This window comes from Dryobates pubescens, chromosome 33 (genome assembly GCF_014839835.1).
Source record: "Dryobates pubescens isolate bDryPub1 chromosome 33, bDryPub1.pri, whole genome shotgun sequence".
Taxonomy (NCBI): Eukaryota; Metazoa; Chordata; class Aves; order Piciformes; family Picidae; genus Dryobates; species Dryobates pubescens.
Genome location: NC_071644.1, coordinates 7,228,404 through 7,254,474, shown reverse-complemented (window position 1 = coordinate 7,254,474; position 26,071 = coordinate 7,228,404). Strand labels below are relative to the sequence as shown.

General features: G+C 57.0%; 1 protein-coding gene across 1 annotated transcript in view; it reads left to right on the top strand.

Moving 5' to 3' along the window:
- ACAP3 (ArfGAP with coiled-coil, ankyrin repeat and PH domains 3) overlaps positions 1 to 26,071 on the top strand; it is a 101,196-nt gene that overhangs the window by 63,441 nt on the left and 11,684 nt on the right. Inside the window, exons 5-14 of the mRNA XM_054175759.1 lie at positions 985 to 1,043; positions 5,649 to 5,832; positions 6,573 to 6,617; positions 7,393 to 7,488; positions 7,814 to 7,888; positions 9,252 to 9,263; positions 18,918 to 19,030; positions 23,758 to 23,809; positions 24,787 to 24,887; positions 25,602 to 25,713. Of these exons, the coding sequence (XP_054031734.1) occupies positions 985 to 1,043; positions 5,649 to 5,832; positions 6,573 to 6,617; positions 7,393 to 7,488; positions 7,814 to 7,888; positions 9,252 to 9,263; positions 18,918 to 19,030; positions 23,758 to 23,809; positions 24,787 to 24,887; positions 25,602 to 25,713 (849 nt within the window). The remainder of the gene's footprint in view (positions 1 to 984; positions 1,044 to 5,648; positions 5,833 to 6,572; positions 6,618 to 7,392; positions 7,489 to 7,813; positions 7,889 to 9,251; positions 9,264 to 18,917; positions 19,031 to 23,757; positions 23,810 to 24,786; positions 24,888 to 25,601; positions 25,714 to 26,071) is intronic.

Below are 26,071 nucleotides of genomic sequence, written 5' to 3'. Positions count from 1 at the left end.
CAGCACAGGAGCCCTGGGCCTGGCTGTGGAACCTGCAGCACAGGAGCCCTGGGCCAGGCTGTGGAACCTGCAGCACAGGAGCCCTGAGCCCAGGCAGTGGAACCTGCAGCACAGGAGCCCTGGGCCAGGCTGTGGAACCTGCAGCACAGGAGCCCTGAGCCAGGCTGTGGAACCTGCAGCACAGGAGCCCTGAGCCCAGGCTGTGGAACCTGCAGCACAGGAGCCCTGAGCCCAGGCTGTGGAACCTGCAGCATAGGAGCCCTGAGCCCAGGCTGTGGAACCTGCAGCACAGGAGCCCTGAGCCCAGGCTGTGGAACCTGCAGCACAGGAGCCCTGAGCCCAGGCTGTGGAACCTGCAGCATAGGAGCCCTGAGCCCAGGCTGTGGAACCTGCAGCACAGGAGCCCTGGGCCTGGCTGTGGAACCTGCAGCACAGGAGCCCTGGGCCAGGCTGTGGAACCTGCAGCACAGGAGCCCTGGGCCAGGCTGTGGAACCTGCAGCACAGGAGCCCTGGGCCAGGCTGTGGAACCTGCAGCACAGGAGCCCTGGGCCAGGCTGTGGAACCTGCAGCACAGGAGCCCTGGGCCAGGCTGTGGAACCTGCAGCACAGGAGCCCTGAGCCCAGGCTGTGGAACCTGCAGCACAGGAGCCCTGAGCCCAGGCTGTGGAACCTGCAGCACAGGAGCCCTGGGCCAGGCTGTGGAACCTGCAGCACAGGAGCCCTGGGCCAGGCTGTGGAACCTGCAGCACAGGAGCCCTGGGCCAGGCTGTGGAACCTGCAGCACAGGAGCCCTGCCCTTGCTGCACAACAGAAGTTCTTCTCCCTTCTGGCAGCCAGCAAGTCGTGGGCACCGCTCAAGCCCTGGAGTGTCACCGAGTCCCTCCCAGTGAAGCCCCTGGAGGGCATCCAGGGGTTTTTCTGCCTCCCTGGTGCTTCCACCCTGCAAAGCACTCTGACACTGCCTTCCCTTCCTTGTCTTTCAGATCCTGTTTGACCAGGCTCAGCGGTCGGTCCGGCAGCAGCTGCACAATTTCGTGAAGGAGTGAGTGCTGGTCCCAGCCCTTTGGGCTTCAGCCTTCCTGACCTTGCCCTGCACCTGTCCTCTGGCTGCTGGAAATAGAACTGCAGCCTCTGCACAACTGCTGGAGCTTTGGTGCAGGGGAGACCTTGAAGGGCAGAGGACAGGATCTGGTTTGAGTGGTGTCTGGTGCTGTCCTCCTGCCACGCTGCCAGCTGCCTGCTCTGCTGGCAGGCAGAGGACTTCATCCTCTTCCTAGCTCTTGGTGCAAGCTGGACACAAGGCACACTTCCAGATCAGAGCATCACCCCCAGGATGGTGCTGGGGGAGGAGAAGCTCAACAGGAGCCAGCAGGGAGCACTTGCAGCCCAGAGAGCCAAGCAGAGCCTGGGCTGCAGCAAGAGAAGTGTGGCCAGCAGGGCCAGGGAGGGGATTCTGCCCCTCTGCTCTGCCCTGCTGAGACCACAGCTGGAGATCTGGGGCCAGTTCTGGAGCCTCTGTGCCAGGGAGGATCTGGAGGGGTTGGAAGGTGTCCAGAGAAGGGCCACAAGGATGAGCAGAGGACTGGAGCTGCTCTGCTCTGGAGACAGACTGAGGGAGTTGGGGTTGTGCAGGCTGGAGAGGAAAAGGCTCTGAGGAGACCTCCTTGTGGCCTTCCAGGATCTGAAGGGGGCTACAAGAAAGCTGGGGAGGGACTTTTGAGGGTGTCAGGGAGGGATAGGGCTGGGGGGGATGGAGCAAAACTAGAAGGGGGGAGATTCAGATTGGATGCTAGGAAGAAGCTGTTCCCCAGGAGGGTGGTGAGAGCCTGGCACAGGCTGCCCAGGGAGGTGGTGGAAGCCTCCTGCCTGGAGGTGTTTGCAGCCAGGCTGGAGGTGGCTGTGAGCAACCTGCTGTGGTGTGAGGTGTCCCTGCCCATGGCAGGGGGCTTGGAGCTGGCTGAGCCTTGAGGTCCCTTCCAGCCCTGACAGTTCTCTGATTCTAAGGTCCAGTGAAGCTCCTCTGCAGAGCCTCTAGCTCAGACCTCCCAGAGTTTAGATCCCTGCAGGGCAGGAGCAGCTCTGCATCTTACCTCCTGCTCCATGCAGGGGGTTAAACCACTGCATGCCTGCAGCAGGACAGCACCTTGCAGCCAAATGACTTTGGGGTGCAGGAGAATCAGGTTCAGGCACTCAGAACCACAGCAGCCCTGCTCTTCTGGAGCAGCTGTCTGGAAGAGCAACCTGCTGCAGGGTGAGGTGTCCCTGCCCAGGGCAGGGGGGTTGGAACTGGCTGAGCCTCGAGGTCCCTTCCAACCCTGATGACAGGCAGGAGGGCTCTTCTTTGTGTGGAGGGAGCAGCTGACCCTCACTCTGCCTGCAGCCTGGAGCCTGCCCACTGGTTCAGAGCTGCTTGCTGACGGAGAGCAAGCTCACAGCGCCCTGGTGCGAGCGCGGCATGGATGTGACGCCGCACACGGCAGGCCAGGGGGCAGAGGAGCTGGGCCCAGCAGGTGAGCTGGATGGGGACAGCCTGTCCCCATGCTCCAGGCTCCCAGCAGGCTGTCCCTGCTGTGCCACAGCTCCCCTGGGTGCCACGTCTCCCCAGGGCAGCCACCCGGCGCAGCTCAGGGTCCCAAAGCAGCTGAATGTAGGTCAGAGAGGCAGCCGAGGTCTTCAGCTCCACAGGAGCTGGTTGTCATGGAAACTGGCATCTGAGTGTGAATCCCTCAGCAGCTGTGTGCTTTGATGGAGGGAGGGGGTCCCTGGCTGACCCCCCCCTCCCCCCATTCCTCATCCCCATCTTCTTGCACTCACCCCACCCCCACTTTCTCTGCAGTGCTTTCCCCTGGTGGGCTCAGGTTTAATCTGCTTAAGGCTGGCAGTCTGAAGGGGGAATTTCACCTTCATTTTGGGGTCTGTCATCCCTTCAGCACCTTTGTAGCTTGCTCTTTGTACTGCTGTTCAGCCTCTGCAGCTGCAGGCCTTGGGGCTTTGATGTTTGTGTTGCTCCTACCCTTGGCATCACTTTGAATAATCCACCCAGGGCCAGGCTGCAGCCTCTTGGCTGGTGATGGGAGCAGGGAGAAATGTGCCCTTGGACAGTGATTCCTGTTTATCTGACAGGGCAAACAGCTACCCTCTGGCCTGCCCTCCCTGTCCCCAAGCTGTGAATCCAGGTCTGTGTCTGGTTGATTTATGTGGTGCCCATAGGAGAGGTCAGCTTGCCCTGCCCATGCTGTAGCTCTGTGCCTTAGCCCAGAGACCTTGCTGAGCTGGAGGGGGTTCCTGGCTGGCTCCTGAGGCTGCAGTCATGCTGGCTCAGAGCTAGCTCAGTCTTTCCAGCAGTATCACACCCCCTGAACTCCTCCTTTCCACTGAGGGTGTGCTCAGAGGAAGAAACCATTCTCACCAGAGCTGGACCAAAAGATGTGTCAAACCCCCACAGCCCTCTGCTGCAGGTGACCCCAAAATGCAGAAAGTGTCCCCAAAATGTAAAAGCTCTGATCCCATGTGAGCTCCCTGCACAGCCCTGATCCCATGTGAGCTCCCTGCACAGCTCTGATCCCATGTGAACTCCCTGCAGAGCTCTGATCCCATGTGAGCTCCCTGCACAGCTCTGATCCCATGTGAGCTCCCTGCACAGCCCTCATCCCCTGTGAGCTCCCTGCACAGCCCTGTTCCCATGTGAGCTCCCTGCACAGCCCTGGTCCCATGTGAGCTCCCTGCACAGCCCTGATCCCATGTGAGCTCCCTGCACAGCTGTTCCCATGTGAGCTCCCTGCACAGCTGATCCCATGTGAGCTCCCTGCAGTGCCCTGATCCCATGTGAGCTCCCTGCACAGCCCTGATCCCATGTGAGCTCCCTGCAGTGCCCTGATCCCATGTGAGCTCCCTGCACAGCCCTGATCCCATGTGAGCTCCCTGCAGAGCCCTGTTCCCATGTGAGCTCCCTGCACAGCCCTGATCCCATGTGAGCTCCCTGCACAGCCCTGGTCCCATGTGAGCTCCCTGCACAGCCCTGGTCCCGTGTGAGCTCCCTGCACAGCTGATCCCATGTGAGCTCCCTGCACAGCCCTGGTCCCATGTGAGCTCCCTGCACAGCCCTGATCCCATGTGAGCTCCCTGCACAGCTCTGATCCCGTGTGAGCTCCCTGCACAGCTGATCCCATGTGAGCTCCCTGCACAGCCCTGGTCCCGTGTGAGCTCCCTGCACAACCCTGATCCCATGTGAGCTCCCTGCACAGCCCTGGTCCCGTGTGAGCTCCCTGCACAGCCCTTGTCCCGTGTGAGCTCCCTGCACAGCCCTGGTCCCGTGTGAGCTCCCTGCACAGCCCTTGTCCCGTGTGAGCTCCCTGCACAGCTCTGATCCCGTGTGAGCTCCCTGCACAGCTGATCCCATGTGAGCTCCCTGCACAGCCCTGGTCCCGTGTGAGCTCTGTCGGTGTAGCTCAGACTCGTGCAGCTGCTGTGGTGGGTGATGTGTTTCTGACAGCCAGTGTCAGCGTTGTGCCTGTGGTGTGAGGGGAGGATGTCACAGCTGGGGGTGCACCTGAGCTGGCCTAGTTCAGTGCCCTGCCCTGGGGAGCAGCCCCTTTCCCTCCCTGCAGCAGGAGCCCCATGGAGCAGCTGAAGTGTTCTCCTCTTGCCCCGAGGGCAGCTGTGGACTGTCTTTAGAGCAGGATGCCACCTGGCCTGGCTTTCTGGCTGCTCTCCTTGGAGAATCTCCTTCAGGCTTTGGAGGCAGCCTGGGAGGGCCAATGTCTTGCTTTGCCAGCTAAAGAAAGGCTGCCTGGAGTTAATCTGGAGTGAGTCCAGTTGGCCATAGTGGAGCTTGGTGGGGTGGGATAGGATCTCAGTGGCACTTGGAGTGACCATAGAATCCTAGAACTCTTAGGGTTCTAGGATCATCCAGTTCCAATCCCCTGCTGCTGTGGTTCTGAGTGCCTGAACCTGATTCTGCTGCACCCCAAAGTCATTTGGCTGCAAGGTGCTGTCCTGCTGCAGGCATGCAGTGGTTTAACCCCCTGCATGGAGCAGGAGGTAAGATGCAGAGCTGGTCCTGCCCTGCAGGGATCTAAACTCTGGGAGGTCTGAGCTAGAGGCTCTGCAGAGGAGCTTCACTGGACCTTAGAATCAGAGAACTGTCAGGGCTGGAAGGGACCTCAAGGCTCAGCCAGCCCCAAGCCCCCTGCCATGGGCAGGGACACCTCACACCACAGCAGGTTGCTCACAGCCACCTCCAGCCTGGCTGCAAACACCTCCAGGCAGGAGGCTTCCACCACCTCCACAGTGTACCTGGTTGCACTGTGCTGGTGTCAGCAACCAGCACCAGAACAAGAGGACACAGTCTCAAGCTGTGCCAGGGGAAGTTTAGGCTGGAGGTGAGGAGAAAGTTCTTCACTGAGAGAGTAATTTGCCATTGGAATGTGCTGCCCAGGGAGGTGGTGGAGTCCCCATCCCTGGAGGTGTTCCAGAGGGGCTTGGATGTGGCACTGGGAGCCATGGTTTGGCTGTCAGGAGGTGCTGGGGGACAGCTTGGACTTGATGACCTCTGAGGTCTTTTCCAACCTAATTGATTCTATGATTCAGTGTCCTGGCTGGGCTGTAGCACTGACCCTGCTCTCCTGCCACCCCCTTTGGCTTGCAGTGACGTGAGGAAGTTCAAGGAAACCAAGAAGCAGTTCGACAAGGTGCGGGAGGACATGGAGATCTCCCTGGTGAAGAACGCTCAGGCCCCGCGGCACAAGCCGCACGAGGTGGAGGAGGCCACAGGCACCCTGACCATCACCAGGAAGTGCTTCCGGCACCTGGCCCTCGACTATGTCCTGCAGGTTGGTGACACAGCCCCCAGCTCTGCCTGCTTCTCCCAGTGCACAGCAAGGCATGCCACGTGTAGGGAAGCACAGAGTCATTTTGGTTGGAGGAGACCACCAAGTCCAACCGTTGACCCTCCATAGCTTGCACAACATTCACAACCAACCTCTTTTCTTTGCCCCTATCTTGGTTGGAGGGGACCTTGGAGACCACCAAGTCCAACCATTGGCCCTCCATAGCCTGCACAACATTCACAACCAACCTATTTGATTTGACCCTCTTTTGGTTGGAGGGGACCCTGAAGATCACCAAGTCCAACCATTGACCCACATAGCTTGCACAGCATTTACAACCAACCTCTTTTCTTTGCCCCTATCTTGGTTGGAGGGGACCTTGGAGACCACCAAGTCCAACCATTGACCCTCCATAGCCTGCACAACATTCACAACCAACCTCTTTTCTTTGCCCCTATCTTGGTTGGAGGGGACCCTGGAGACCACCAAGTCCAACCATTAACCCTCCCTAGCCTGCCCAGCATTTACAACCAACCTCTTTTCTGTGACCCTTCTCTTTCCCTTTTGGCTCCACCTGGAGCTCACCAGAGTTGGCTTTGCAGAACCAAACCTCCTGGAAGTGTCCTTGACTGGTTTGTGGTTTGCTGCCAGAGGTCTTGGAGCAAGTTGTTGCTGCCTTAGCTCTCCATGGCAGGCTGCTTCCTGCTGCTGCTGCTGAGGGTCTTGTCTTGATTCCTTCACAGATCAATGTCCTGCAGGCCAAGAAGAAGTTTGAGATCCTGGATGCGGTAAGGGCTCTCTGGGTTTCCTGGGGCTGCTCTCAGTGCCTGCATGGAAGGCAGCCCCCTCCTGTGCATGACAGACTCCTTGGGCTGCTCTCATTGCCTCCATGGAAGGCAGCCCTCTCCTGTGCATGACAGACTCCTGGGGCTGCTCTCATTGCCTCCATGGAAGGCAGCCCTCTCCTGTGCATGACAGACTCCTTGGGCTGCTCTCATTGCCTCCATGGAAGGCAGCCCTCTCCTGTGCATGACAGACTCCTGGGGCTGCTCTCAGTGCCTGCATGGAGGGCAGCCCCCTCCTGTGCATGACAGACTCCTTGGGCTGCTCTCAGTGCCTGCATGGAGGGCAGCCCTCTCCTGTGCATGACAGACTCCTGGGGCTGCTCTCAGTGCCTGCATGGAGGGCAGCCCTCTCCTGTGCAGCTTGCATGGCTTGACAGACAGACTCCTCGGGCTGCCCTGGAGACACTGTCTGGGCCTGCCCTGGGGGCTGCAGGTGTGCTCATGAGAAGGGAAAAGGAAGGACCAACAACACCAGCACTGGAGGGGACTTCCAGGGCTGAGGGATGCTGCTTTTAGTGCTTCCTGCTCCCAGCAGAGGTAACCTGGCAGTGTGGAAGGAGTTGTGAGAGGAAGGAAAGAGAAGAAGGAGAGGGAGCTGGTGGACAGATTGCTTTGGGAAGGGAGAGGGTTAGCCCTTGAAGAGAGCTGTTTGTGGGTGATAAGGGATGAGGACTTTTCACAGTCACTCTTCTGACCTTGCTGCTGTTTCCCTCCCCAGATGCTGTCCTTCATGCATGCCCAGTACACCTTTTTCCAGCAGGGCTACAGTCTTCTCCATGAGCTGGATCCCTACATGAAGAAGCTAGCCACAGAGGTGAGGGCACAGGCCGTGTGGCTGACTCAAGCTGCCTGTTGGTAGCCCTTCACCCTGAAAGGACCTCCTCTTTGCTACTCAGCCACTACACCTGGCAGCCAGGGAGTGGGCAGAGCATCCTGCATGTTGGATGAGCCCTGCTGCACGGCAGGGTGACAGCCAGCAGCTGTGGCTACTGTCCCTGCACCCCAAGCAGCCTTTTCCCCTCCTGTGGGGACATTAAGCAGGGCTGGGGTCACCCTAGAGCAACGCAGCAGGGGTGGGCAAGTGGCTCAGAAACCTCCTTCTTGACTTTTACACCTGATGTTCTCCCCCCTGCCTTTAGCTGGACCAGCTGGTGATTGATTCTGCAGTGGAGAAGAGGGAGATGGAGCACAAGCATGCACTGATACAGCAGAGGGTGAGTCCTGGCTGCAGGCAGCTCTGGTCTCCATCTCTTTGGTTGTCTGGGTCACAGAGGGCCCTTGCTGGGTTAGTCCTTCACAGCCTGGAGCAGAAGCTGCTGAGATGAGAGCAATACCCTCGTGGGTGCTGGGAGCTGTGGCTGGGAGGCAGGTCCAGCCCCAGGCAGGGCACTCAGCTCCTGGCACAGCTGAGTCCTCAAAGGAGAGGGATGCAGGGAGGACCTTCCCTGGGTCAGGGCACCCAGGTTGTTCTCCCAGCTCTGCCTCTGAGCAAGCCAAGAGGGTTCCTTTTCTTTGACCCTGTTTTGGTTGGAAGAGACCCTGGAGGTCACCAACCATTAAGCCAAGCCTTTGGGGCTTGCCCAGCATTGACAACAAATCTCTTTCCTGTGAGCCTTTTCTTTCCCTTTTGGATTCCACCTGGAGCTCTTTGCTGCTGAGGCTGGGGGAGGATTCCAAGGCTCATGTCTGTCACTGGCTCTGAGGCAGAGGGGTGGCTGCAGCTGTAATCAGCAGTGAAAGCCTCAGTGCATGGCAGAGCTGCCTTTGGCTGGAAGCTGGAGCACTCCTCCCACCTGTTCTTCCTTCTCCTCTCCCCCAGCCTCACTTCTTTGCTCAGCAAGCCAGCTTTGTATCTGGCAAAGCCCTGTGACCTGCAGCTACTGTGGCTTGCCATGTCCCTTCTGACACTTCTCCTGCCTTGCCCCTGCTGAGGCAGCAGGATGGCAGCATGCCTGAGTGCCCAGCACGAGCAGATGGCCAGAGTCCCTGCCAGATGAGCGAGGGGATGCCCTCCTTTGGTACCCACAGCCAGGGCCTTTCCCTCAGTGGTGGGGAGCTGCCCCTGCTCTGAAGTGGTGGCTGTGGGTCATGGGGGAGAGACAGCAGGACTCTGCACAGCTGCTGAGAGAGGACTGTGCTGCAGTGAGCTTCTTCCAGGCAATTCTGCCCCAAGGTGCAGCTCAGCTGCTCCTTGCTTAGCTCCTGTGATGTGCCACAGCTGCAGCCTTGGGCAGCAGAGCTGTGGGAAGGGGCCACAGAGACCCAAGCAGTAGAGCTGCCATGGCTGAGCAAGCTGCTGCCTGCAGCTGAGCTGTGGCAAACCCTCTGTGTGTGGGGCTCTCACCTGCTGTAACTGGGGGTAACCACCAGGCCCTGGCAAGGTAAAAGGATTTATTAGCCACAAAGCCTGAGCCTTCAGCAGGGAGGAAGCTCTGGTTAGGGTGGGCTGTGATTTCCCAACCCTTTCACCTGGGAATGGTTCCAAATCCAAGGCTTGGAGAAGCATCAACTAATTTCTTTCTTCCCTTTCTTGTTTTCTTTTCCTTCTCCTGGTGGATTGCTGACTTGCTGCTGCAGACCCTCCTGCAGGTGAGTACCCACAGGTATTTCCTTCTGGCATCTTCCTTGCTCAGAATTAGCATTTGCTGTGGGGGGTATCTGCAGGGAGCCTACAGGCAGGCTGGGGAGGGGCTGCTCAGAAGGGGCTGTGGGCATGGGATGAGAGGCAGTGGTTTGAAACTGGAGCAGGGCAGAGTTAGGCTGGGCATCAGGAGGGAGTTCTGCACAGTGAGGGTGGGCAGACACTGGAACAGGCTGCCCAGGGATGTAGTTGAGGCTCCATCCCTGGAGACATTCAAGATCAGCCTTGCTGTGGCCCTGGGCATCTTGATCCAGCTGGAGGTGTCCCTGCTGCCTGCAGGGGAGTTGAACAAGATGCCCTTGGAGGGTCCCTTCCAACCCAATGCCATCTGTGACTGACAAAGTTCTGGCTTTGAAAGCAAAGCAAGGAATCCTTGCCATAGGGCTGCCAGCTGAGCACTGGAGAGCAGAGAATCAATAAGGCTGGAAAAGACCTCAAAGATGTCATCCTAAAGCCCAATTTCAACTGAGTGTGGCTCCATCCTCATCAAAGTTGTTTCCAGTCCTGTGCTGAGAGGAGATTTCAGTTGTCTGTGCTCTGGGTGGTGGTCAGGCTTGACTCTGGGATCAGTGCTGCAGTGTCAGAGTTAAAGCTGGGGGGTGGGGGGGGAAATTTCAACCCACCACACAGAGGTATTTGGCTGGCACTTGCTGCTTGCTCGGTGTCTGAGGCCCTTTGAGGAGCGTGGGTCTGGTGGGAAGTGGTTTGGCTGCACAGCACAGAGTGGTGGTGGACTTTCAACAGCCACAAGGGGATTTGATAGCTGCTCAGGAGCCAAGCCCTGAGTCACTGAGGAGCCCATTTCTGGCAGGCACTTGGGTGGATCAATACTCCTGAGCAGGAGGAACCTAAGTGGCTGTGGCTTTCTCTCTAATGCCCTCTCTCAGAGATGTCACAGCCCATGGAATGGAACCACAAACAGATTGAAAGCTAATGACAGCCCCTGCCTGTGCATTGGCCTGGCCAGATGCTGCCTTTGGTTAAGTGTTCTGAGGGCAGGCTAAATCCATTTGTGAGCTCTCAGCTCCCCTGGGACTCTGCTGCAGTGATGACTTCATGGGGGGAAGGTGGCAAATCTCCCCAGCACAGCTCAGTTCAGTGGCTCTGCTGAGTGGACAGGCAGGAAACGAAGCAGAGGGCAGGTTCCAAGAGGGAGAGCAAGCAATTACTCCTCTTCAGGATACAAGTGGCTCTCTGGCTGCAGCAGGAGAGCTGAGCATCCCTCCTGTGATTTAGGATTTAAAGCTTCCTGCCTGGAAATCTTCTGAGGCTGCTCTTCAGCTGCTCTGGGTCAGTGCTGCTCCTCCCTTTGCACCAGAGCCTGGCACTCTGCATCTGGTGAGCACCTCACCATCTCCAAAGGGAGCACAGCACAGATGTAAATGCATGTCTGCATGCTGAGCCCACAACACCCTCTGGTGCCTCCAGGAAGGTGGGGATTTAGTTGGGCTTAATGAGAGAGGAGTGGCAGAGGTGTCCTTTTTTATCCTCCCCTTCCCAAGCAGCCTGCTGAGGTGTGAGGAAGGGAGGGGATTCAGTTTAAATCACAGGTTTGGGAAGTGTTCTTTGGGGGAGCTGCTCAAGGAATTGTCTGGGGGCAGCCTTCCAAGAGCCAGGTTCCTGAGGAAAGGCTCTGGGGCATTTTCTCCTGAATGCTTTGATTGAACTGGGGAGGGGAGGGGGAAAAAAAACCCCAACCAGCATTAATCTTGACTGCTTGCCTTTGTCCTGTCTCACCCTTTCCCCATCTTGCCTTGTGGAACATCTGCCACCTCTGGGGCAGATTCCTGGGGGGGCAGATGGCATTTCAAGCTGCCCTCCCCTCTCTCTCCCCCACCACTGCCCTCCTCTCCCCTCTCTCTCCCCCACCACTGCCCTCCTCTCTCCTCTCTCTCCCCACCACTGCCCTCCTCTCCCCTCTCTCTCCCCCACCACTGCCCTCCTCTCCCCTCTCCCTCCCCCACCACTGCCCTCCTCTCTCCTCTCTCTCTCCCCACCACTGCCCTCCTCTCCCCTCTCTCTCCCCCACCACTGCCCTCCTCTCTCCTCTCTCTCTCCCCACCACTGCCCTCCTCTCTCCTCTCTCTCTCCCCACCACTGCCCTCCTCTCTCCTCTCTCTCTCCCCACCACTGCCCTCCTCTCCCCTCTCTCTCTCCCCACCACTGCCCTCCTCTCTCCTCTCTCTCTCCCCACCACTGCCCTCCTCTCCCCTCTCTCTCTCCCCACCACTGCCCTCCTCTCTCCTCTCTCTCTCCCCACCACTGCCCTCCTCTCTCCTCTCTCTCTCCCCCACCACTGCCCTCCTCTCTCCTCTCTCTCTCCCCACCACTGCCCTCCTCTCTCCTCTCTCTCTCCCCACCACTGCCCTCCTCTCTCCTCTCTCTCCCCCACCACTGCCCTCCCCTCCCCTCTCCCTCCCCACCCTTCTCTCTCTCTGCCTTCTGCCCCCTCTCCACCACTGCCCTCCTGCCTCCCAAGCCTTGCAGAGCTCCACTTGCAGCCCCATTCTTCCTATGGAAGCAGAGCTCAGTTCAATACATCCAGGGCAATGAAATCAGCCAGAGGGAAGGAAGAGTCTCAATTTTTGTGGGCTCCAGTAAATATTTGAGTTGTCTTCCTGGTGTGCAAAGAGAAGACAGCTTCAAGGGTGGAGGCTGGAGTGGGGGTGTGTGTTGGGGGGGTGCCTTTCTTCTTCTGGCTGTGTGTGGGATGCCTGTGTGCCAGAGCTGCAGCAGGGAACACTTGGAGCTTGGAGCTTTCCCACATCTCACCTGGGGGTTGGACTCAGCTCTTTTAAACCAGACATGCCAGGAGTTTGTAGGGTTTTGGTGTGGGCTGACAGGTTCTGCTGTAGGCTGGGCCACTGGAGAGGTGAATTCGTGGCCAAGCATTGGAACAGGCTGCCCTGGGAGGTGACAGAGTCACCACCAGCCCTGGAGGTGCTCAGGGAAAGCGTGGCCAGGGCACTTTGGGACGTGGTGTCATGGCCATGGTGGGTTGATGATCTTGGAGGTCCTTTTCTTAAGCAAAAGGATGCTATTGATTCTGATTTTGGAGAGCACACAGGCCTGGGGGCTTTGTTCCAGTGGGAAATGAGGAGGCAAATGGTGATGTTTAAAGCAGCCTTTCCTTGCAGAGCATCACCCCACTGAATCCTTCCTCTGCCTCAAAACAGGCAGGGAACAGAAAGTGGAAGGATCAGAGGCTCTGTAAAATCTCCTCTGCAGCCTCCTACCTGCTGCCTGGGCCAGAGTGGGCCAGCAGCTGTGCTGCTGCTGGCTGTGTGCAGAGGAAGGGAGGCTGGAGTGCCAAGGCAGAGCTCTCTGCCTCATTTAGTCCAGCTGGTAGATCACAAACCAGGGGCCATATGGCATCTCAACCCCCCGGTTCCTGCAGAGGAGCAGGGCTGCAATCCCTGGCCAAAGGGTGGCTGTGCTCCAGGAAGCTGGAGGAAGCAGCCCCTGCTCCAGGCAGACAAGCCTGGCTCTGTTAAGGTCAGGCAGGCGTTTGGTGAGCATCTTCCTGTCAACTTTGCTCTGTGTTGCCTGGCTTCTCCCGCTCCCCTCTGTGCCTCCGTGGCAGCTGTATGATAATTAGCCCTCGCTCTAAGCTGATTGACTGTGAATAGGAGGCACCAGGAGGGGGTAAGCAGGTGGTCCCCAGGGGCCAAGCTTCCTTCTAGTGCCCCTTGCTTTGACAGGAGCCAACGGCGGAGCTTAAAGCTTCCCAAAAAGGAGTAGGAGGGGTAAAGGCAGAAGGGACTGCAAAAGAAATCCCTCCTTCCCTGCCAGCCCACGGTGCTTAGCAGCGATGCTGCTCTAGAGAGCGAGCAGAGAGAGGACACAGAGCTGCTCCCTGCTCTCCAGGCAAGAGCAGCAGAAGCTCCCTTGCAGCTGGCAGCATGAAGATCTTCGGCAGGCTTGAATACCTCCTGGTAAGGAGAATCCTGCAGGGTTGCTTTGCCTCGGGGAGGAAGTTTAGCGGGCAGCTCTCTCTGGCGGGGCAGGGGAAGCAAGGATTGTGCCTCTAGGACTTTGCCGATGTGCCCTCAAACCCAAGCGGGGGGCAGCAAATGGGTTTGGTTCTGTGTCTGGGCTGGAAAAGCTCTGGGGCAGGGCACAGATCCCCGTGCAGCATCTGCTGGCAGGCTGCAGAGCAGGGAGATGGTTTGGCATTAGGAAATTGGGGAAACAAAAGGTCTATCGATGGGATTTGGCTGGAATGAATGAAGGCTGTCTGTGCGGCAAGGGAACGGAGGTGGGGGAGTCCTCCTCCAAATCCCATCTGCCTCTGAGCTCTAGGAGGGGGAAACACAAGAGGTGAAAGCAAGCAGGCAGAGGGAAAGGTTGAAAGATAAGCAGGCACCAGGAGAGAGCAGAATGTGCCTGCAGCAGTGTGTGTGGGGCAGGGGGGGAGAGATGCATCTCTAAGGATGTGAATATTGCTCTGACTTAAGATTCAAACTCAACCAGCCCAGCTAGTCACCCACAGCCTTGACTCACCTGCAGGAGAAGTGCTTTTCAGTGCATGGACGAGGTTAGGGGGTGCTTGGTGTCGTTGTTCAGTGCTGAGCACCCCTGGGTGCTGGAGTGAAGAAGGCACTTTGGGATAAAGCCTTTTGTCTGCTCCAAGCCTGGATCGCTTGCCCTGATGGTATTGATTGCAAACGACTGGGGAGCTCTGGAGGAGGGGGAAAGCTGTTGTTTCTCTGAGCAGCTAAAGCCACCTGGACCCTGAGGGCTCCCCTGCTCCTGGCTGCCTACTCTTCTGGCAAAGGAAATCGAAGCATTGGGCAGAGAAGGGGCAGCAGCATCCATTCCACCGTGGATGGGGGCAGTGCTGTGGCTCTACAGGGAGGGACACTGCCATGGGCAGTGTGTTTTAAAGAATGTCAAGGCAGCTTTTTGGCGTTTTAGAGAGAGGTTCCCTCAGTCCTCAGCCAGCTGTGGTGCTCCTTGGGGTAGCAATGAGCCTACAAGCAAGACTCCCCTGCTTTCCTGGGTCTGCTTTTAGGCAGGGCTGCGTTCTTGGACTCCTCTGCCGTCCTCCAAGGACTGCAGGCTGATGAGGGCCATCTTCACCCTTCACATGTCCCTGAAGCTGGGGAGTTCTTTCGTTTCCTCAGCCATTTTCTGGGCATGAAAAAGCTGGGAGAGCTTTTCTGGCCTCTGCAGTGCCAGCAGTCTCTGTGCATGCAGTGTGGAGATGGAGTCCTGAACCAAGTGGGTCAGGGGAGAGGCAAGCTGAAAATAGCTTCTTTTTTCTCCTCTTATTCTTTGAATTCTTTCATGGGTCTGTCTGTGCCTGTGCTGGGCTTTTCATTTGCTGCTTTGAGAGTGTCTGCATCAGCCTCTCTGTTTTTGCTTTCCTCCTCTTGCCTCCCTGTGGCTGTGTCTCTTGGAGTGTGTCACTTCGGGGTGCCCTGGGTGTGCTCCCATAGAAACCAGCACGATGTCACTGCTGAAGGAAGAGCAGTTCTGGGGCAGGCTGCTGTGTGAACTCAGAGTGACAGGGCTGGCAAGGGGAAGGGACAGGGAGCCAAGGCTGGTGTGCTACACTGAGCCAGTGAAGGAAGGAGAGGGAAGCAGATGGTGGCAGAGAGCTGGCTGCTTAGCCTGGAAGGCTCTGGTGAGACCCCGCCTGGAGCACTGCATCCAGCTCTGGAGCCTCTGTTCCAGGAAGGATCTGGAGGGGCTGGAAGGTGTCCAGAGAAGGGCCACAAGGAGGAGCAGAGGGCTGGAGCTGCTCTGCTGTGAGGACAGACTGAGGGAGTTGGGGCTGTGCAGGCTGGAGAGGAGAAGGCTCCCAGGAGACCTCCTTGTGGCCTTCCAGTATCTGCAGGGGGCTACAGGAAAGCTGGGGAGGGACTTTTGAGGGTGTCAGGGAGGGACAGGACTGGGGGGGATGGAGCAAAACTTGATCTTTGAGGTCTCTTCCAACCTTGGTGATTCTGTGTGACTCTGTGAGAACTAGAAATGGGGAGATTCGGATTAGATGTTAGGAAGAAGTTGCTCCTCAGGAGGGTGGTGAGAGCCTGGCACAGGCTGCCCAGGGAGGTGGTGGAAGCCTCATCCCTGGAGGTGTTTGCAGCCAGGCTGGATGTGGCTGTAAGCAACCTGCTGTGGTGTGAGGTGTCCCTGCCCATGGCAGGGGGGGTTGGAGCTGGCTGAGCCTTGAGGTGCTTTCCAGCCCTGACAGTTCTCTGATTCTAAGGCATCTAATTCATTTTAGCTGCTGCTGCTGCTCTTGGAGCCAGAGCCATTCAGATCCCAGTCACTGTGGAGGTTGTAAAATGGGTGACCCCATTCCTTCTCCACCAGCACCTCCCAGCCCCTGTGGCTTGATTTGCAAGGCTGGAAGGTTTTGCTTTCCTAGCTCTGTGTGTCCCCAGATGTGCTGCATCCCTCATGAGAACCACAGGATGGCTGAGGTTGGAAGAGACCTTTGAGCTCATCAAGTCCAACAGCTCCCCTTGAGCTCACAATCCCACCAGAGTCACAAAGGAACTTACTGACCAGTGCCCACCAGTGCCTCCCTTTGGTGGGCTGGGCAGGACCAGTGCCCACCAGCAGCTCCCTTTGGTGGGCTGGGCAGGACCAGTGCCCACCAGCAGCTCCCTTTGGTGGGCTGGGCAGGACCAGTGCCCACCAGCAAGTCCTTTTGACTTAAGTTCTCACAATTAACAGGATCTACCTCTTTTTGTCCCAGTGGATGGATACAGGGCCTGATGAAGAGCAGGTTTGCCACTGAAAGGGAGTGATTGTCACACAGCTGTGTGCATCCAGCTGTGGCCACACACTCCCATGGTGTTCCAACCCCGTCAGCAAGATGATCTCAGTTTCTAACCTAGCTTCGACTTGGGGTCAGGGTTTGGGAGATGTTCTTGCAGCTCTTTTGCATGACATTTGTCCTCTGTCTTGAATGGCTGAGTGGGGAAGCTCCTTGGCTGGGTGGCAGCCTGGGAATCGATGGCTTGAGGCCCCAAGGAAAGGTTCACCCGCTCCAGAAGTGGTTTCAGCTTGTTCCAGCCCTGCTGCACGTTTCACAGCTGCACTTGCCACGATTTTTGCTGCCTTTCAGCTGCTCAAACCATTTCTGTGCATTGCCCTTTCGGCCTTTGGCAGTGAAAGGAGTACAAAATACGCTGCCCAAGTGGGCAGTTTCAGGACTCTTTCCACCCCCCTCCTCCTCCCCTTTTCCCGGCTTCGTTTGACTCTCCCCACTCAATGACTTCAGAGCAGAGACTTCTGCTCCCAAGCAGAGTGCAGTGGAATGGAACAAAGTGCCCCTGAGGATCAGAGTGTGGCTCCCCCCCCTCCTCCCAGGGATAAGAGGCAGTCTGGTCCTTATCCTTCAGCTCTCTGCTTGATTTGAACCTGCTTTACAAGGGCAGCTTACAGCCCTGGGCAGCGTATTCCGCCCTTGACTTGCCCCGCGGTGAGTTCTGGTGCTGGCAGTGGAGTTGCTCAGGGCTTGCACCAGCAGAAGTAGCAGCAGAATTCAGCCTGGGGATGTTTCCTACCCAAGGAGAGAGCAAAGGGGGAGAGGAATATCTTTGGAGCCGTGCAAGCAGAAGCCACTCTTCCCGGCGCCGGGTGTCTATATTTGGACATGGCCCAGATGGCTGCCGGTTGCCTGAGCTGCTCAAGTGTGCCTGGTGGGTTTGTGTGGAGCTGTCTCAAACTGCTGCAGGCTGGGGTTCTTTGCAGGGCAAGGAGCATCTGCACGTGCCCTCAGCCCTTCTTTAGCCTTTCAGGCTGTAAGGGGGTGCCACACAGTGCAGGCTCCACGAGGCTAAGTTCACACCTGGCTCTTGGCTCCGCTGGTTTGGAGTGGATTTACTCCAGTGACGTCCGGGGCCCATCTGTTCCTCCTGCACTCAGCAGCAGTGTAACCTCCTTACCCTCACACTGCTTGATTATCTGAGGGCAGCTGAAGGAGTCAGGGGATGATATTTAGACCTTCCTCCTTGTTTTTTCTTATACCTCTTCCCCTAGGGTGAGGCACAGCTAAGTGGCCCTTTAAAAGATGCATCTGGGAGGGGTTTACCCTGCAGTAGCTGTGCCCTGTTCAGCGAGGTCCACAGGGCTGAGGCTTTGCATTATTTAGTGTGAAGCAGGGCAGACTCTCATCAGATTGGCAGAATTGCCACTGTGCAGCAGCTCTGCAAGAAAAGAAATCACACCTTGAAACATCTGGATGAGGCTTGGAGCAACAACCCCATCTAGCAGGAGATGCATGGCAGGGGGCTTGGAGCTGGATGATCTTCAAGGTCCCTTCCAACTCAATCCGTTCTAGGATTCTAAATGCCTAGGAATGAGGGGAAGCTTCCCTCCAGGCTTTGTTTGCAGCGTGCCCATGGAAGACAGCTGCAGAAAAGGACTCCCTCCCCACGGGATTCACCCTCTTACGGCAACAAAACTCTGGGGCTGAGCAGACCTCCTTTAATTGGGTGCCTTAACAGCGGTTGCCAGCCTCTAATTGGGCCTCCTGCTGTCTTTCCAAGGGATGATTCAGTCCTGTCCCATTACATCTCCTCCTTCTGTATCAGTATTGTGATGGCGATGACACCTCCCAGGCAAGCTTGCATCTCTGAGCAGGACAATAACTCCTCTTAATGAGAGTGAAGTGCCTGTCGCCTGGCAACGCAGCATCGCAAGGGGCTTCAGCTGCCGCGCTGGGGAAGGCACTTCCCTTAATGGGGCTCTTCCCACCGCCACTGTTGTGTCTTTGGAGCAAGTAGTGCAGGGGGAAATATTTGTAGCTCAGGGGAGAGGGATGAGTGGGTAGGAGGCAGCGCCAGAGAGCAGTCAGTGCGCAAAGGGACAGCCTGCCTCGGTTGCTCAGGTTGGAGGTGAGCGTCGCCCAGGCTCTGTGACCTACTTTTCTCCTGGGAAGGAAGCAGCCCATGGCCCAGGGAGGAGGCTCTCCTGCTCTGTGAGAGCAGCTGCTCAGCCCTCTGCTTTGTGTCTTGCTCCCCAGCTGTCAGAATCCATGAGATCTGGCTGATGAATCGGTGCCCAAGCTGGCAAACCAGCCCTGCCCGGTGGCATGGCGCAGAGGATGGAGTGAGCACAGATTGGCCGTGGCAGATGAGGGGAGCCAGTGGAGGTGGAATTGAGCCTTGCCCTCTGGAAGCCATCCTCCTTGTTTTCCTTGAGTGAAAAGGCTGAGGTTTGGTCTGGTCCTGGCCCCTTGCAGAACACAGAGGTGGCTGCAGCACTGCTGACTCACTCAGCCACCTCTGCTGCTTTGTTTCCATTGCACACTGCCCTCAAATGCTGAGACACTTTAGCCCTCCTGATGATAAACTACCTGCTTTTCTCCTTCTCAGCTGCCAGAGGGAGGAAATCCAGCAAGCAGAGTGGTTTCCTGCAAGCAATAGGGCCAGATAAGCTCATTGGAATGGGGCTAATTCCTGACTGCTGCTCACAGTTGAGCCCAGTAGGGCATAAGGATATGCTGTGACAGGCAGCTCTGCCTGGACCTCAGGATGTTAACAGAGATCTTTCTCTCTCCTTGCTGTTTTGATTAGGTTCACCTCCATCTTGCTCCTAGAGAGTGCAGGCATGTCAGAGTCTCAGTCTCTTTCTATTTGCAGGACTTCTCCTATGATGACTCCAAGGTGGAGTTCAATGTTGATGCCCCAAATGGTGTGGTGATGGAAGGTTACCTCTTCAAGAGAGCCAGCAATGCTTTCAAGACGTGGAATCGGTGAGTAGTGACTCATTTCCCCTTTCTCCTGAGGGAAACAGTCTCTTAAGAGAGATTAATGTGGCTTTCCCAACACACTAACCTGGCTCCTGGGAGCCAAGTCAGCCCAGGGCAGCAGGAGAGAGGGCTGAGCATCTGCCTCACTGCAAATGCTGTTTTAAGACCACATCAATTTCCTCCCAGCACATTCAGGACTCCTGTGCTGAGCTTGCAGAGCTTTGCAGCTCTTTGATGTGTGGGAGACATCTGCATTCACCAGGAAGAAGAGCTGGGTGCTGGGTAGTTTCTGGCCATGGTTGTTTTCCTGTTGCAATCCAAGGAGGCTGCTTCCTGCCAGGCTGTGTATCCCTCGTGGAATGAGCCAGCTCCTGCTTTGCTGCAGCTTGGTGAATGGCAGGAGAAGAAGCCAGCAGCTGCTTCCACAATGGAAGAGTGACCAGGCTCCATGCAGGGCAGCCAGGCCACAATCAGAGGATGGTTTGGGTTGGAAAGGGACCTCCAAAGCTCATCCAGTCCAACCCCTCCTGCAGTCAGCAGGGACATCCTCCACTAGCTCAGGTTGCTCGGAGCCTTGTCCAGCCTGGACCTTGAAGATCTCCTCCAGGGAGGAGGCTTCAACTACCTCCCTGGGCAAGCTGTTGCAGTGTTCCAGCACCTTCATGGTGCAGAACTTGTTCCTAGCATCCAATCTAAATCTGCTCTTCTGTCTTCCCAAACCTTTGTCCCTTGTCCTGTCCCTGCAGGCCTTTGCCAACAGTCCCTCTGCAGCCTTCTTGTAGCGTCTTGCAGGTACTGGAAGGCTGCTGTTAGGTCTCCCTGGAGCCTTCTCTTCTCCAACCTGAGCATCCCCAGCTCCCCCTAGCCTGTCCTGATAGGAGAGGTGCTCCAACCCCCTGATCATCTGCAGCTAGAGCCTTAGAGCCATAGAATCTTACCCTAGGAATGAGGAGAACTGATAGGAATGAAGAGAAATCCCCTCACACAGCAGGACATGCCACAAGTATCCAACCTATTCTGGGCTGAGGAGATGTGTCAGAGTGAAAATATCAACTGGTGCTGCTGGGAGCTGAGAAGTGGCTTCTGTGCACTGACCCTGCTCTTAATAGCTCATAGCTGTCCCCAGGTCCCTGGGAGCACCAGGCACACGTGCCTCCTGCAGTCCTCAGGGGCCTGCAGCTGCCAGAGACCTTGGGGGGGGGGGGTGGGAAAAATGGAAGGGAAAGGTTTCATGTTCTAGCCTGGCTCAATATTTGTGCATTTAGTTTCCCTGGAGAGAGCTGAGAGCTTTTCAACTGTGGCTGTGCAAAAGGCTTCCAGTGAGTTTCTAATGCATGAGATCAATGCCCTTTTTGCCCTGCATTTCCTCCTCTCACATATCAGGGAAATGATACCATATGAAGAGATCTTTTGGCATTTGAAGCACACCCCACAGCAAGGCTGAAGGGTGCTGTTGGGGGATTATTTCTGGGGGGGAAAGTGGGGGGATTAAATCACTCAATGCTTCAGTGAGCAGTTTGTGGTGTGCCCAGAAACTGCCTGGATCTGCATGGAGGAAAGACTCAAAGTTGTTAGAGATCTTCTTTCTGAAGCTTCCCCTGGCTCCAAGGAGATTCCAGTCAGGTTCTGTGGAGTTTCATTGCCCCTCAGGCTCTCTGGCCCTCAAGCTTGCACTTGATGGAACCACAAGAGCTGCTGCAGCAGCACAAGAGCATGGTGGTGTCTGATTCAGGGCTCACAAGCTGGATTTGGATCAGCCTTCTAGGATCTCCTGCTTGCTGTTCATAGAATCAACCAGGCTGGAAAAGACCTCAGGGATCAGCAAGTCCAACCTGGCACCCAAGACCTCCTGACAACTAAACCATGGCTCCAAGTGCCACATCCAAGCCCCTCTGGAACACCTCCAGGCGTGGGGACTCCACCACCTCCCTGGGCAGCACATCCCAGTGGCCAATTCCTCTTTCTGGGAAGAACTTTCTCCTCACCTCCAGCCTAAACCTCCCCTGGCACAGCTTGAGACTGTGTCCTCTTGTTCTGGTGCTGGGTGCCTGGGAGAAGAGACCAACCCCCACCTGGCTCCAAGCTCCCTTCAGGGAGTTGCAGAGAGCAAGAAGGTCTCCCCTGAGCCTCCTCTTCTGCAGGCTAAGCAACCCCAGCTCCCTCAGCCTCTCCTCACAGGGCTGTGCTCCACACTGCAGGCTCATGTTCAGCTGCTCTCAACCAGTACCCCCAGGTCCCTCTCTGCCTGGCTGCTCTCAGCCACTCTGTGCCCAGCCTGTAGCACTGCCAGGGGTTGTTATTTCCCTAAGCAAAGAGCAGCCTGGCTCCATGGTGTGGCTGCTTCCCTGGCAGCACAAGTTCTGCAGAGCACAAGGTCATTCCAGAGTGTGGCAGCTTAATGCCAAGAGCTGTGCTTGAGTCTGGGGACGAAGAGCAGTGGTTCCAGGTAGATCCCTTCCCCTGGCAGCTCCTGGGCTGTGAATTCAAGGGTTGCTCCAAAGGGCATTTCTGCTGGAGGGAGCATCACCCTCTGGGACTTTTCTTGATGTCTGAAGGGCTCTGAGTTGCCCCTGCCCCCCAAATCCCAGCTGTCCTCCCACCTCCCAGTCACACACAGCCTGTATCCCCCTCCCCCAGCCATCTCCTCAATCCCACCCACTCTCAGCCATCTCTACCCACATCTTAGCTGTTCACAGCTCCTGGAGCCTCCTCATCACCTTTTCACTGTCACTCAGCTCTTCACTCCTAGTGCCTCCCCCTCCTGGGGGAGAGGGAAGGGTCAGGCAGAGAAAACAGCAAACCCACAGTCGAGGCTCTGAGGCTGGGAGCCAGCAGCAGGCAGGAGCAGATGCTCTGGGGTGGTGAGCAGGAGAGCACAGCTGCAAGGAGCAGAGAGCAGAACCTGAGAGCAAAGCTTTCTGCTGGGCTTCTGTGGCAGCAGAGCTGCCTGAGCACAGGGCTGCTCCTGTCAGAGCAGCTCAGGCTGATGGCAGAGCTCTGTCAGCTCACTGAGATGGGCTCCCACACTGCTGGGATGGCCTCCAGGTACCTGCATGTCCCCATTCCCTCACAGACATGTCAAGCCCTTTCATCCTCCTTGTCTCTGTTTCATGTTGGATGGGTGGCAGAAGCAAGGGGCTGCTGCCTCATCTCGTTCTGCCAGGACCCAGGTCTCCTGCAGGCAGGGGCTGTGATGCCTGCTCTGACTCTGAGTCATTGTGCTGGAAAAGACCTTGAAGCTCATGGAAGAGTCCAACCATTCCCTGACTCTTCCAAGGCTGGGGCTAAGCCCTGGCCCTCAGCATCTCTGCCTCTTTGAAACCCCTCCAGGGGTGGGGATTCAACCACCTCCCTGAGGAGCCTCTGCCAGGCTTTGGGAACCCTTTCAATGGAGAAGTTTCTTCTGATATCCAACCTAAGCCTGGTGCAACTTGAGGCCATTTCCTCCTGTCCTATCCCTTGTTACTAGGGAGAAAAGACCAACACCAACCCTCTTGCCTCTTTGTGCTCAGGTGTTCCACTTCCAACCTGGTCTGCTCTCTCCTGCTCTCTCCTGCTCTCTCCTGCTCTCTCCTGCTCTCTCCTGCTCTCTCCTGCTCTCTCCTGCTCTCTCCTGCTCTCTCCTGCTCTCTATTACCTTCCTGAAGCTTAGTGGTTGGTTGTGGCTTCCTTTGCCCTCCATGAAGATGATCAGGCTGCTAAATCTTAGGCTTGAAGAAGCGATTTGGGGGGGTGGGTGGGGATTGGATTTAGCTCCAGAGATTAAGACACCAGGGAATTACCTCTGCTAGCAGCATGCCCTGGACCTTCTGTCACTTGCATTTGAGTGGAAAGCTGCTGGCTGGAGACTTGGTGCCTTTCTGAGGAGGCTGAGTCCTCTCACACCCACTTGTCCACGTTCCAGCCATGGCAAGCAGGACCTTTGGCATTGTTTGGCCTCACTTGGGCTGTGGTGAGCCCAGGGAAGTCATCCTGGTGGGTAGCACAGGCTGGATAGGCAGTGAGATGTGTGACTGCTCCAGGCTATTTTCTCCAAAGCTATTTTAGAGCTGCCAGTTTAGCAGAGTTTTCTGAGATGAATTTTTCCCTCCCCACCTGGAGGCTTCTTCATGTTGTCAAGGGATTGCTGGCTTGCCTTCTGACAGCCTGCTTGGAGAGGCAGCAGGCAGGCTGAGGCTGGCATGGCACGTGCCAGAAAGCCAACCTAGGACCACAGAGCTGTGGGGCTTGCAAGAGACTTTCAGGATCCTCAAGTCCAACCTCTCCCCCAGAGCTCACAATCCCCCCACTGCCCCTGAACCACATCCAAGTGTCTGTTAAATCCCTCCAGGGATGCTGACTTCACCACCTCCCTGGGCTGCCTGTTCCAGTGCTTGAGAACCTGTTTGGGGAAGAGATTGTTCCCAATATCCAACCTGAACCTCCCCTGCCACAACTTGAGGCTGTTTCCTTGTGAAGCTTGTGAAGAGAGCCCTCCTCAGCCCTCCTCAGCCTCCTCACTCTAACCACCTTTGAGGTAGCATCTCAGTGGCAGGAGTCATTCCCTAAGGCTCTCAATCCTGTTTGTCCACCAAGGAAGGGCCCTGGAGCAGTGTGACCTATTCTTGGGACCTTACTTCCCAGCTTCCTGGGGTGGAGGGCTGTCCTGCTCTGCCCTGGGATGAGCTGCCTCTCTGTAGCTCTGCTGTTCACTTGTGCTGATGTCTGTCTGTCTGTCTGTCTTCCCTCAGGAGGTGGTTCTCCATACAGAACAGTCAGCTGGTGTACCAGAAGAAGCTAAAGGTCAGTGAGGCTGTCCCAGGTGACCCTGGCAGATGAGTCAGTTTGTCTGCTGTCCTGCTTTGCTGGGGGCTTCTGCACCGTGGAGGGGAGTGGGGAGAGGGTCAGAGGACAGCAAGTCAGAGAACTGTCAGGGTTGGAAGGGACCTCAAGGCTCAGCCAGCTCCAACCCCCCTGCCATGGGCAGGGACACCTCACACCACAGCAGGTTGCTCACAGCCACCTCCAGCCTGGCTGCAAACACCTCCAGGGATGAGGCTTCCACCACCTCCCTGGGCAGCCTGTGCCAGGCTCTCACCACCCTCCTGGGGAACAACTTCCTAACAGCCAATCTGAATCTCCCCACTTCTAGTTTTGCTCCATTCCCCCCAAGTCCTATCCCTCCCTGACACCCTCAAAAGTCCCTCCCCAGCTTTCCTGTAGCCCCCTGCAGATCCTGGAAGGCCACAAGGAGGTCTCCTTGGAGCTTTCTCCTCTCCAGCCTGCACAACCCCAACTCCCTCAGTCTGTCCTCACAGCAGAGCAGCTCCAGCCCTCTGCTCCTCCTCCTGGCCCTTCTCTGGACACCTTCCAGCCCCTCCAGGTCCTTCCTGCAACAGAGACTCCAGAACTGGACCCAGAGCTCCAGCTGTGGTCTCAGCAGGGCAGAGCAGAGGGGGAGAATCACCTCCCTGGCCCTGCTGGCTGGTCCACTGGGGGCATTCTTGTGCTCCAGAGCTGGACTGGACTGATGGCTAAGTGGCAGCAGATGGTGTTTGTGGTGATTGAAATCTTCCTGCTCAGCAGGGGAGGTTGGGGGAGCCCCCGGCAAGGCTGTGCACGCTGTCCCACGCTCTGGGTCTGTTTGCTGGGGAGCTGGCTGGGGGTGGGCTGGCTGTGCTCCTCTTCTGGTGCTCAGCATGTGCCACCCAGCAGGGCTTGGGGAGGGCTGTACACAGCTGCAGGGAGCCAACAAACCCCACCTGCTGCTAACCTTTCAGGATGTCCTCACCGTGGTGGTGGAAGACCTGCGGCTGTGTACGGTGAAGCCCTGCGAGGACATAGAGAGGAGGTTTTGCTTTGAGGTCGTCTCCCCTACCAAGTAAGTTTGGTGGCTTCCCTGGGCTGTCCTCCTGGGGGGGCCTGGAAGTGCAAGAGGTTAGATTTCACAGGCTCATAGGATGGTAGGGGTTGGAAGAGGCACCTCTGGAGATCATCCAGTCCAGCCCCCCTGCTAAAGCAGGGTCACCGAGAGCAGGCTGCCCAGGGTCACCGAGAGCAGGCTGCCCAGGGTCACCGAGAGCAGGCTGCCCAGGGTCACCGAGAGCAGGCTGCCCAGGGACACCGAGAGCAGGCTGCCCAGGGTCACAGTGGTCTGGATGACCTTCAAAGGTCCTTTCCAACCCATTCTGTGATTCTATTCTGTGATTATCACAGAATTGTCTGGGTTGGAAGGGGACCTCAAGGATCAGCCAGCTCCAACCCCCCTGCCATGGGCAGGGACACCTCACACTGCAGCAGGTTGCTCACAGCCACCTCCAGCCTGGCTGCAAACACCTCCAGGGATGAGGCTTCCACCACCTCCCTGGGCAGCCTGTGCCAGGCTCTCACCACCCTCCTGGGGAACAACTTCTTCCTCACATCCAATCTGGATCTCCCCACTTCTAGTTTTGCTCCATCCCTCCCTGACACCCTCAAAAGTCCCTCCCCAGCTTTCTTCTATCCCCCTGCAGATCCTGGAAGGCCACAATAAGGTGTCCTTGGAGACCTGCCCCCTGTCCTTCTGCCCTTTCCAACTGCTGTCCTTCCCTTGCAGGAGCTGCATGCTGCAGGCTGACTCGGAGAAGCTGCGGCAGGCCTGGATCCAGGCAGTCCAAGCCAGCATTGCCTCTGCCTACCGGGAGAGCCCTGACAGCTACTACATTGAGGTGAGCAAAGGGGTCCTGCAAGATCCATGGCTGTCTTCTAGAGCACTGACAGTGGGATTTGGGCTGTGAGTGGACCCTTTGGAGATGCTCTTCTGCCTGCATGGAAGGGAGCTGCCCTCAGTGCTAAGGCAAGAGCTGTTCACCAGCCCAAGCAACGCTGGCACAGCTGGGCTGGGGGAAAGGCAGTGCTTTAGATCAGCTTTGTCCTGGCACCTTCACTGGCTTGCCATCACTCTGGATTGCTGTTCCCTTAGGAATTGTGTGCCCTTGGGAAGAGTTTGCTCCCTAGCTGGGACAAGTGCAAGCAAGGCACTTTTGCCCCCTCCCTGGAGGTGTTCAAAGCCAGGTTGGATGAGGT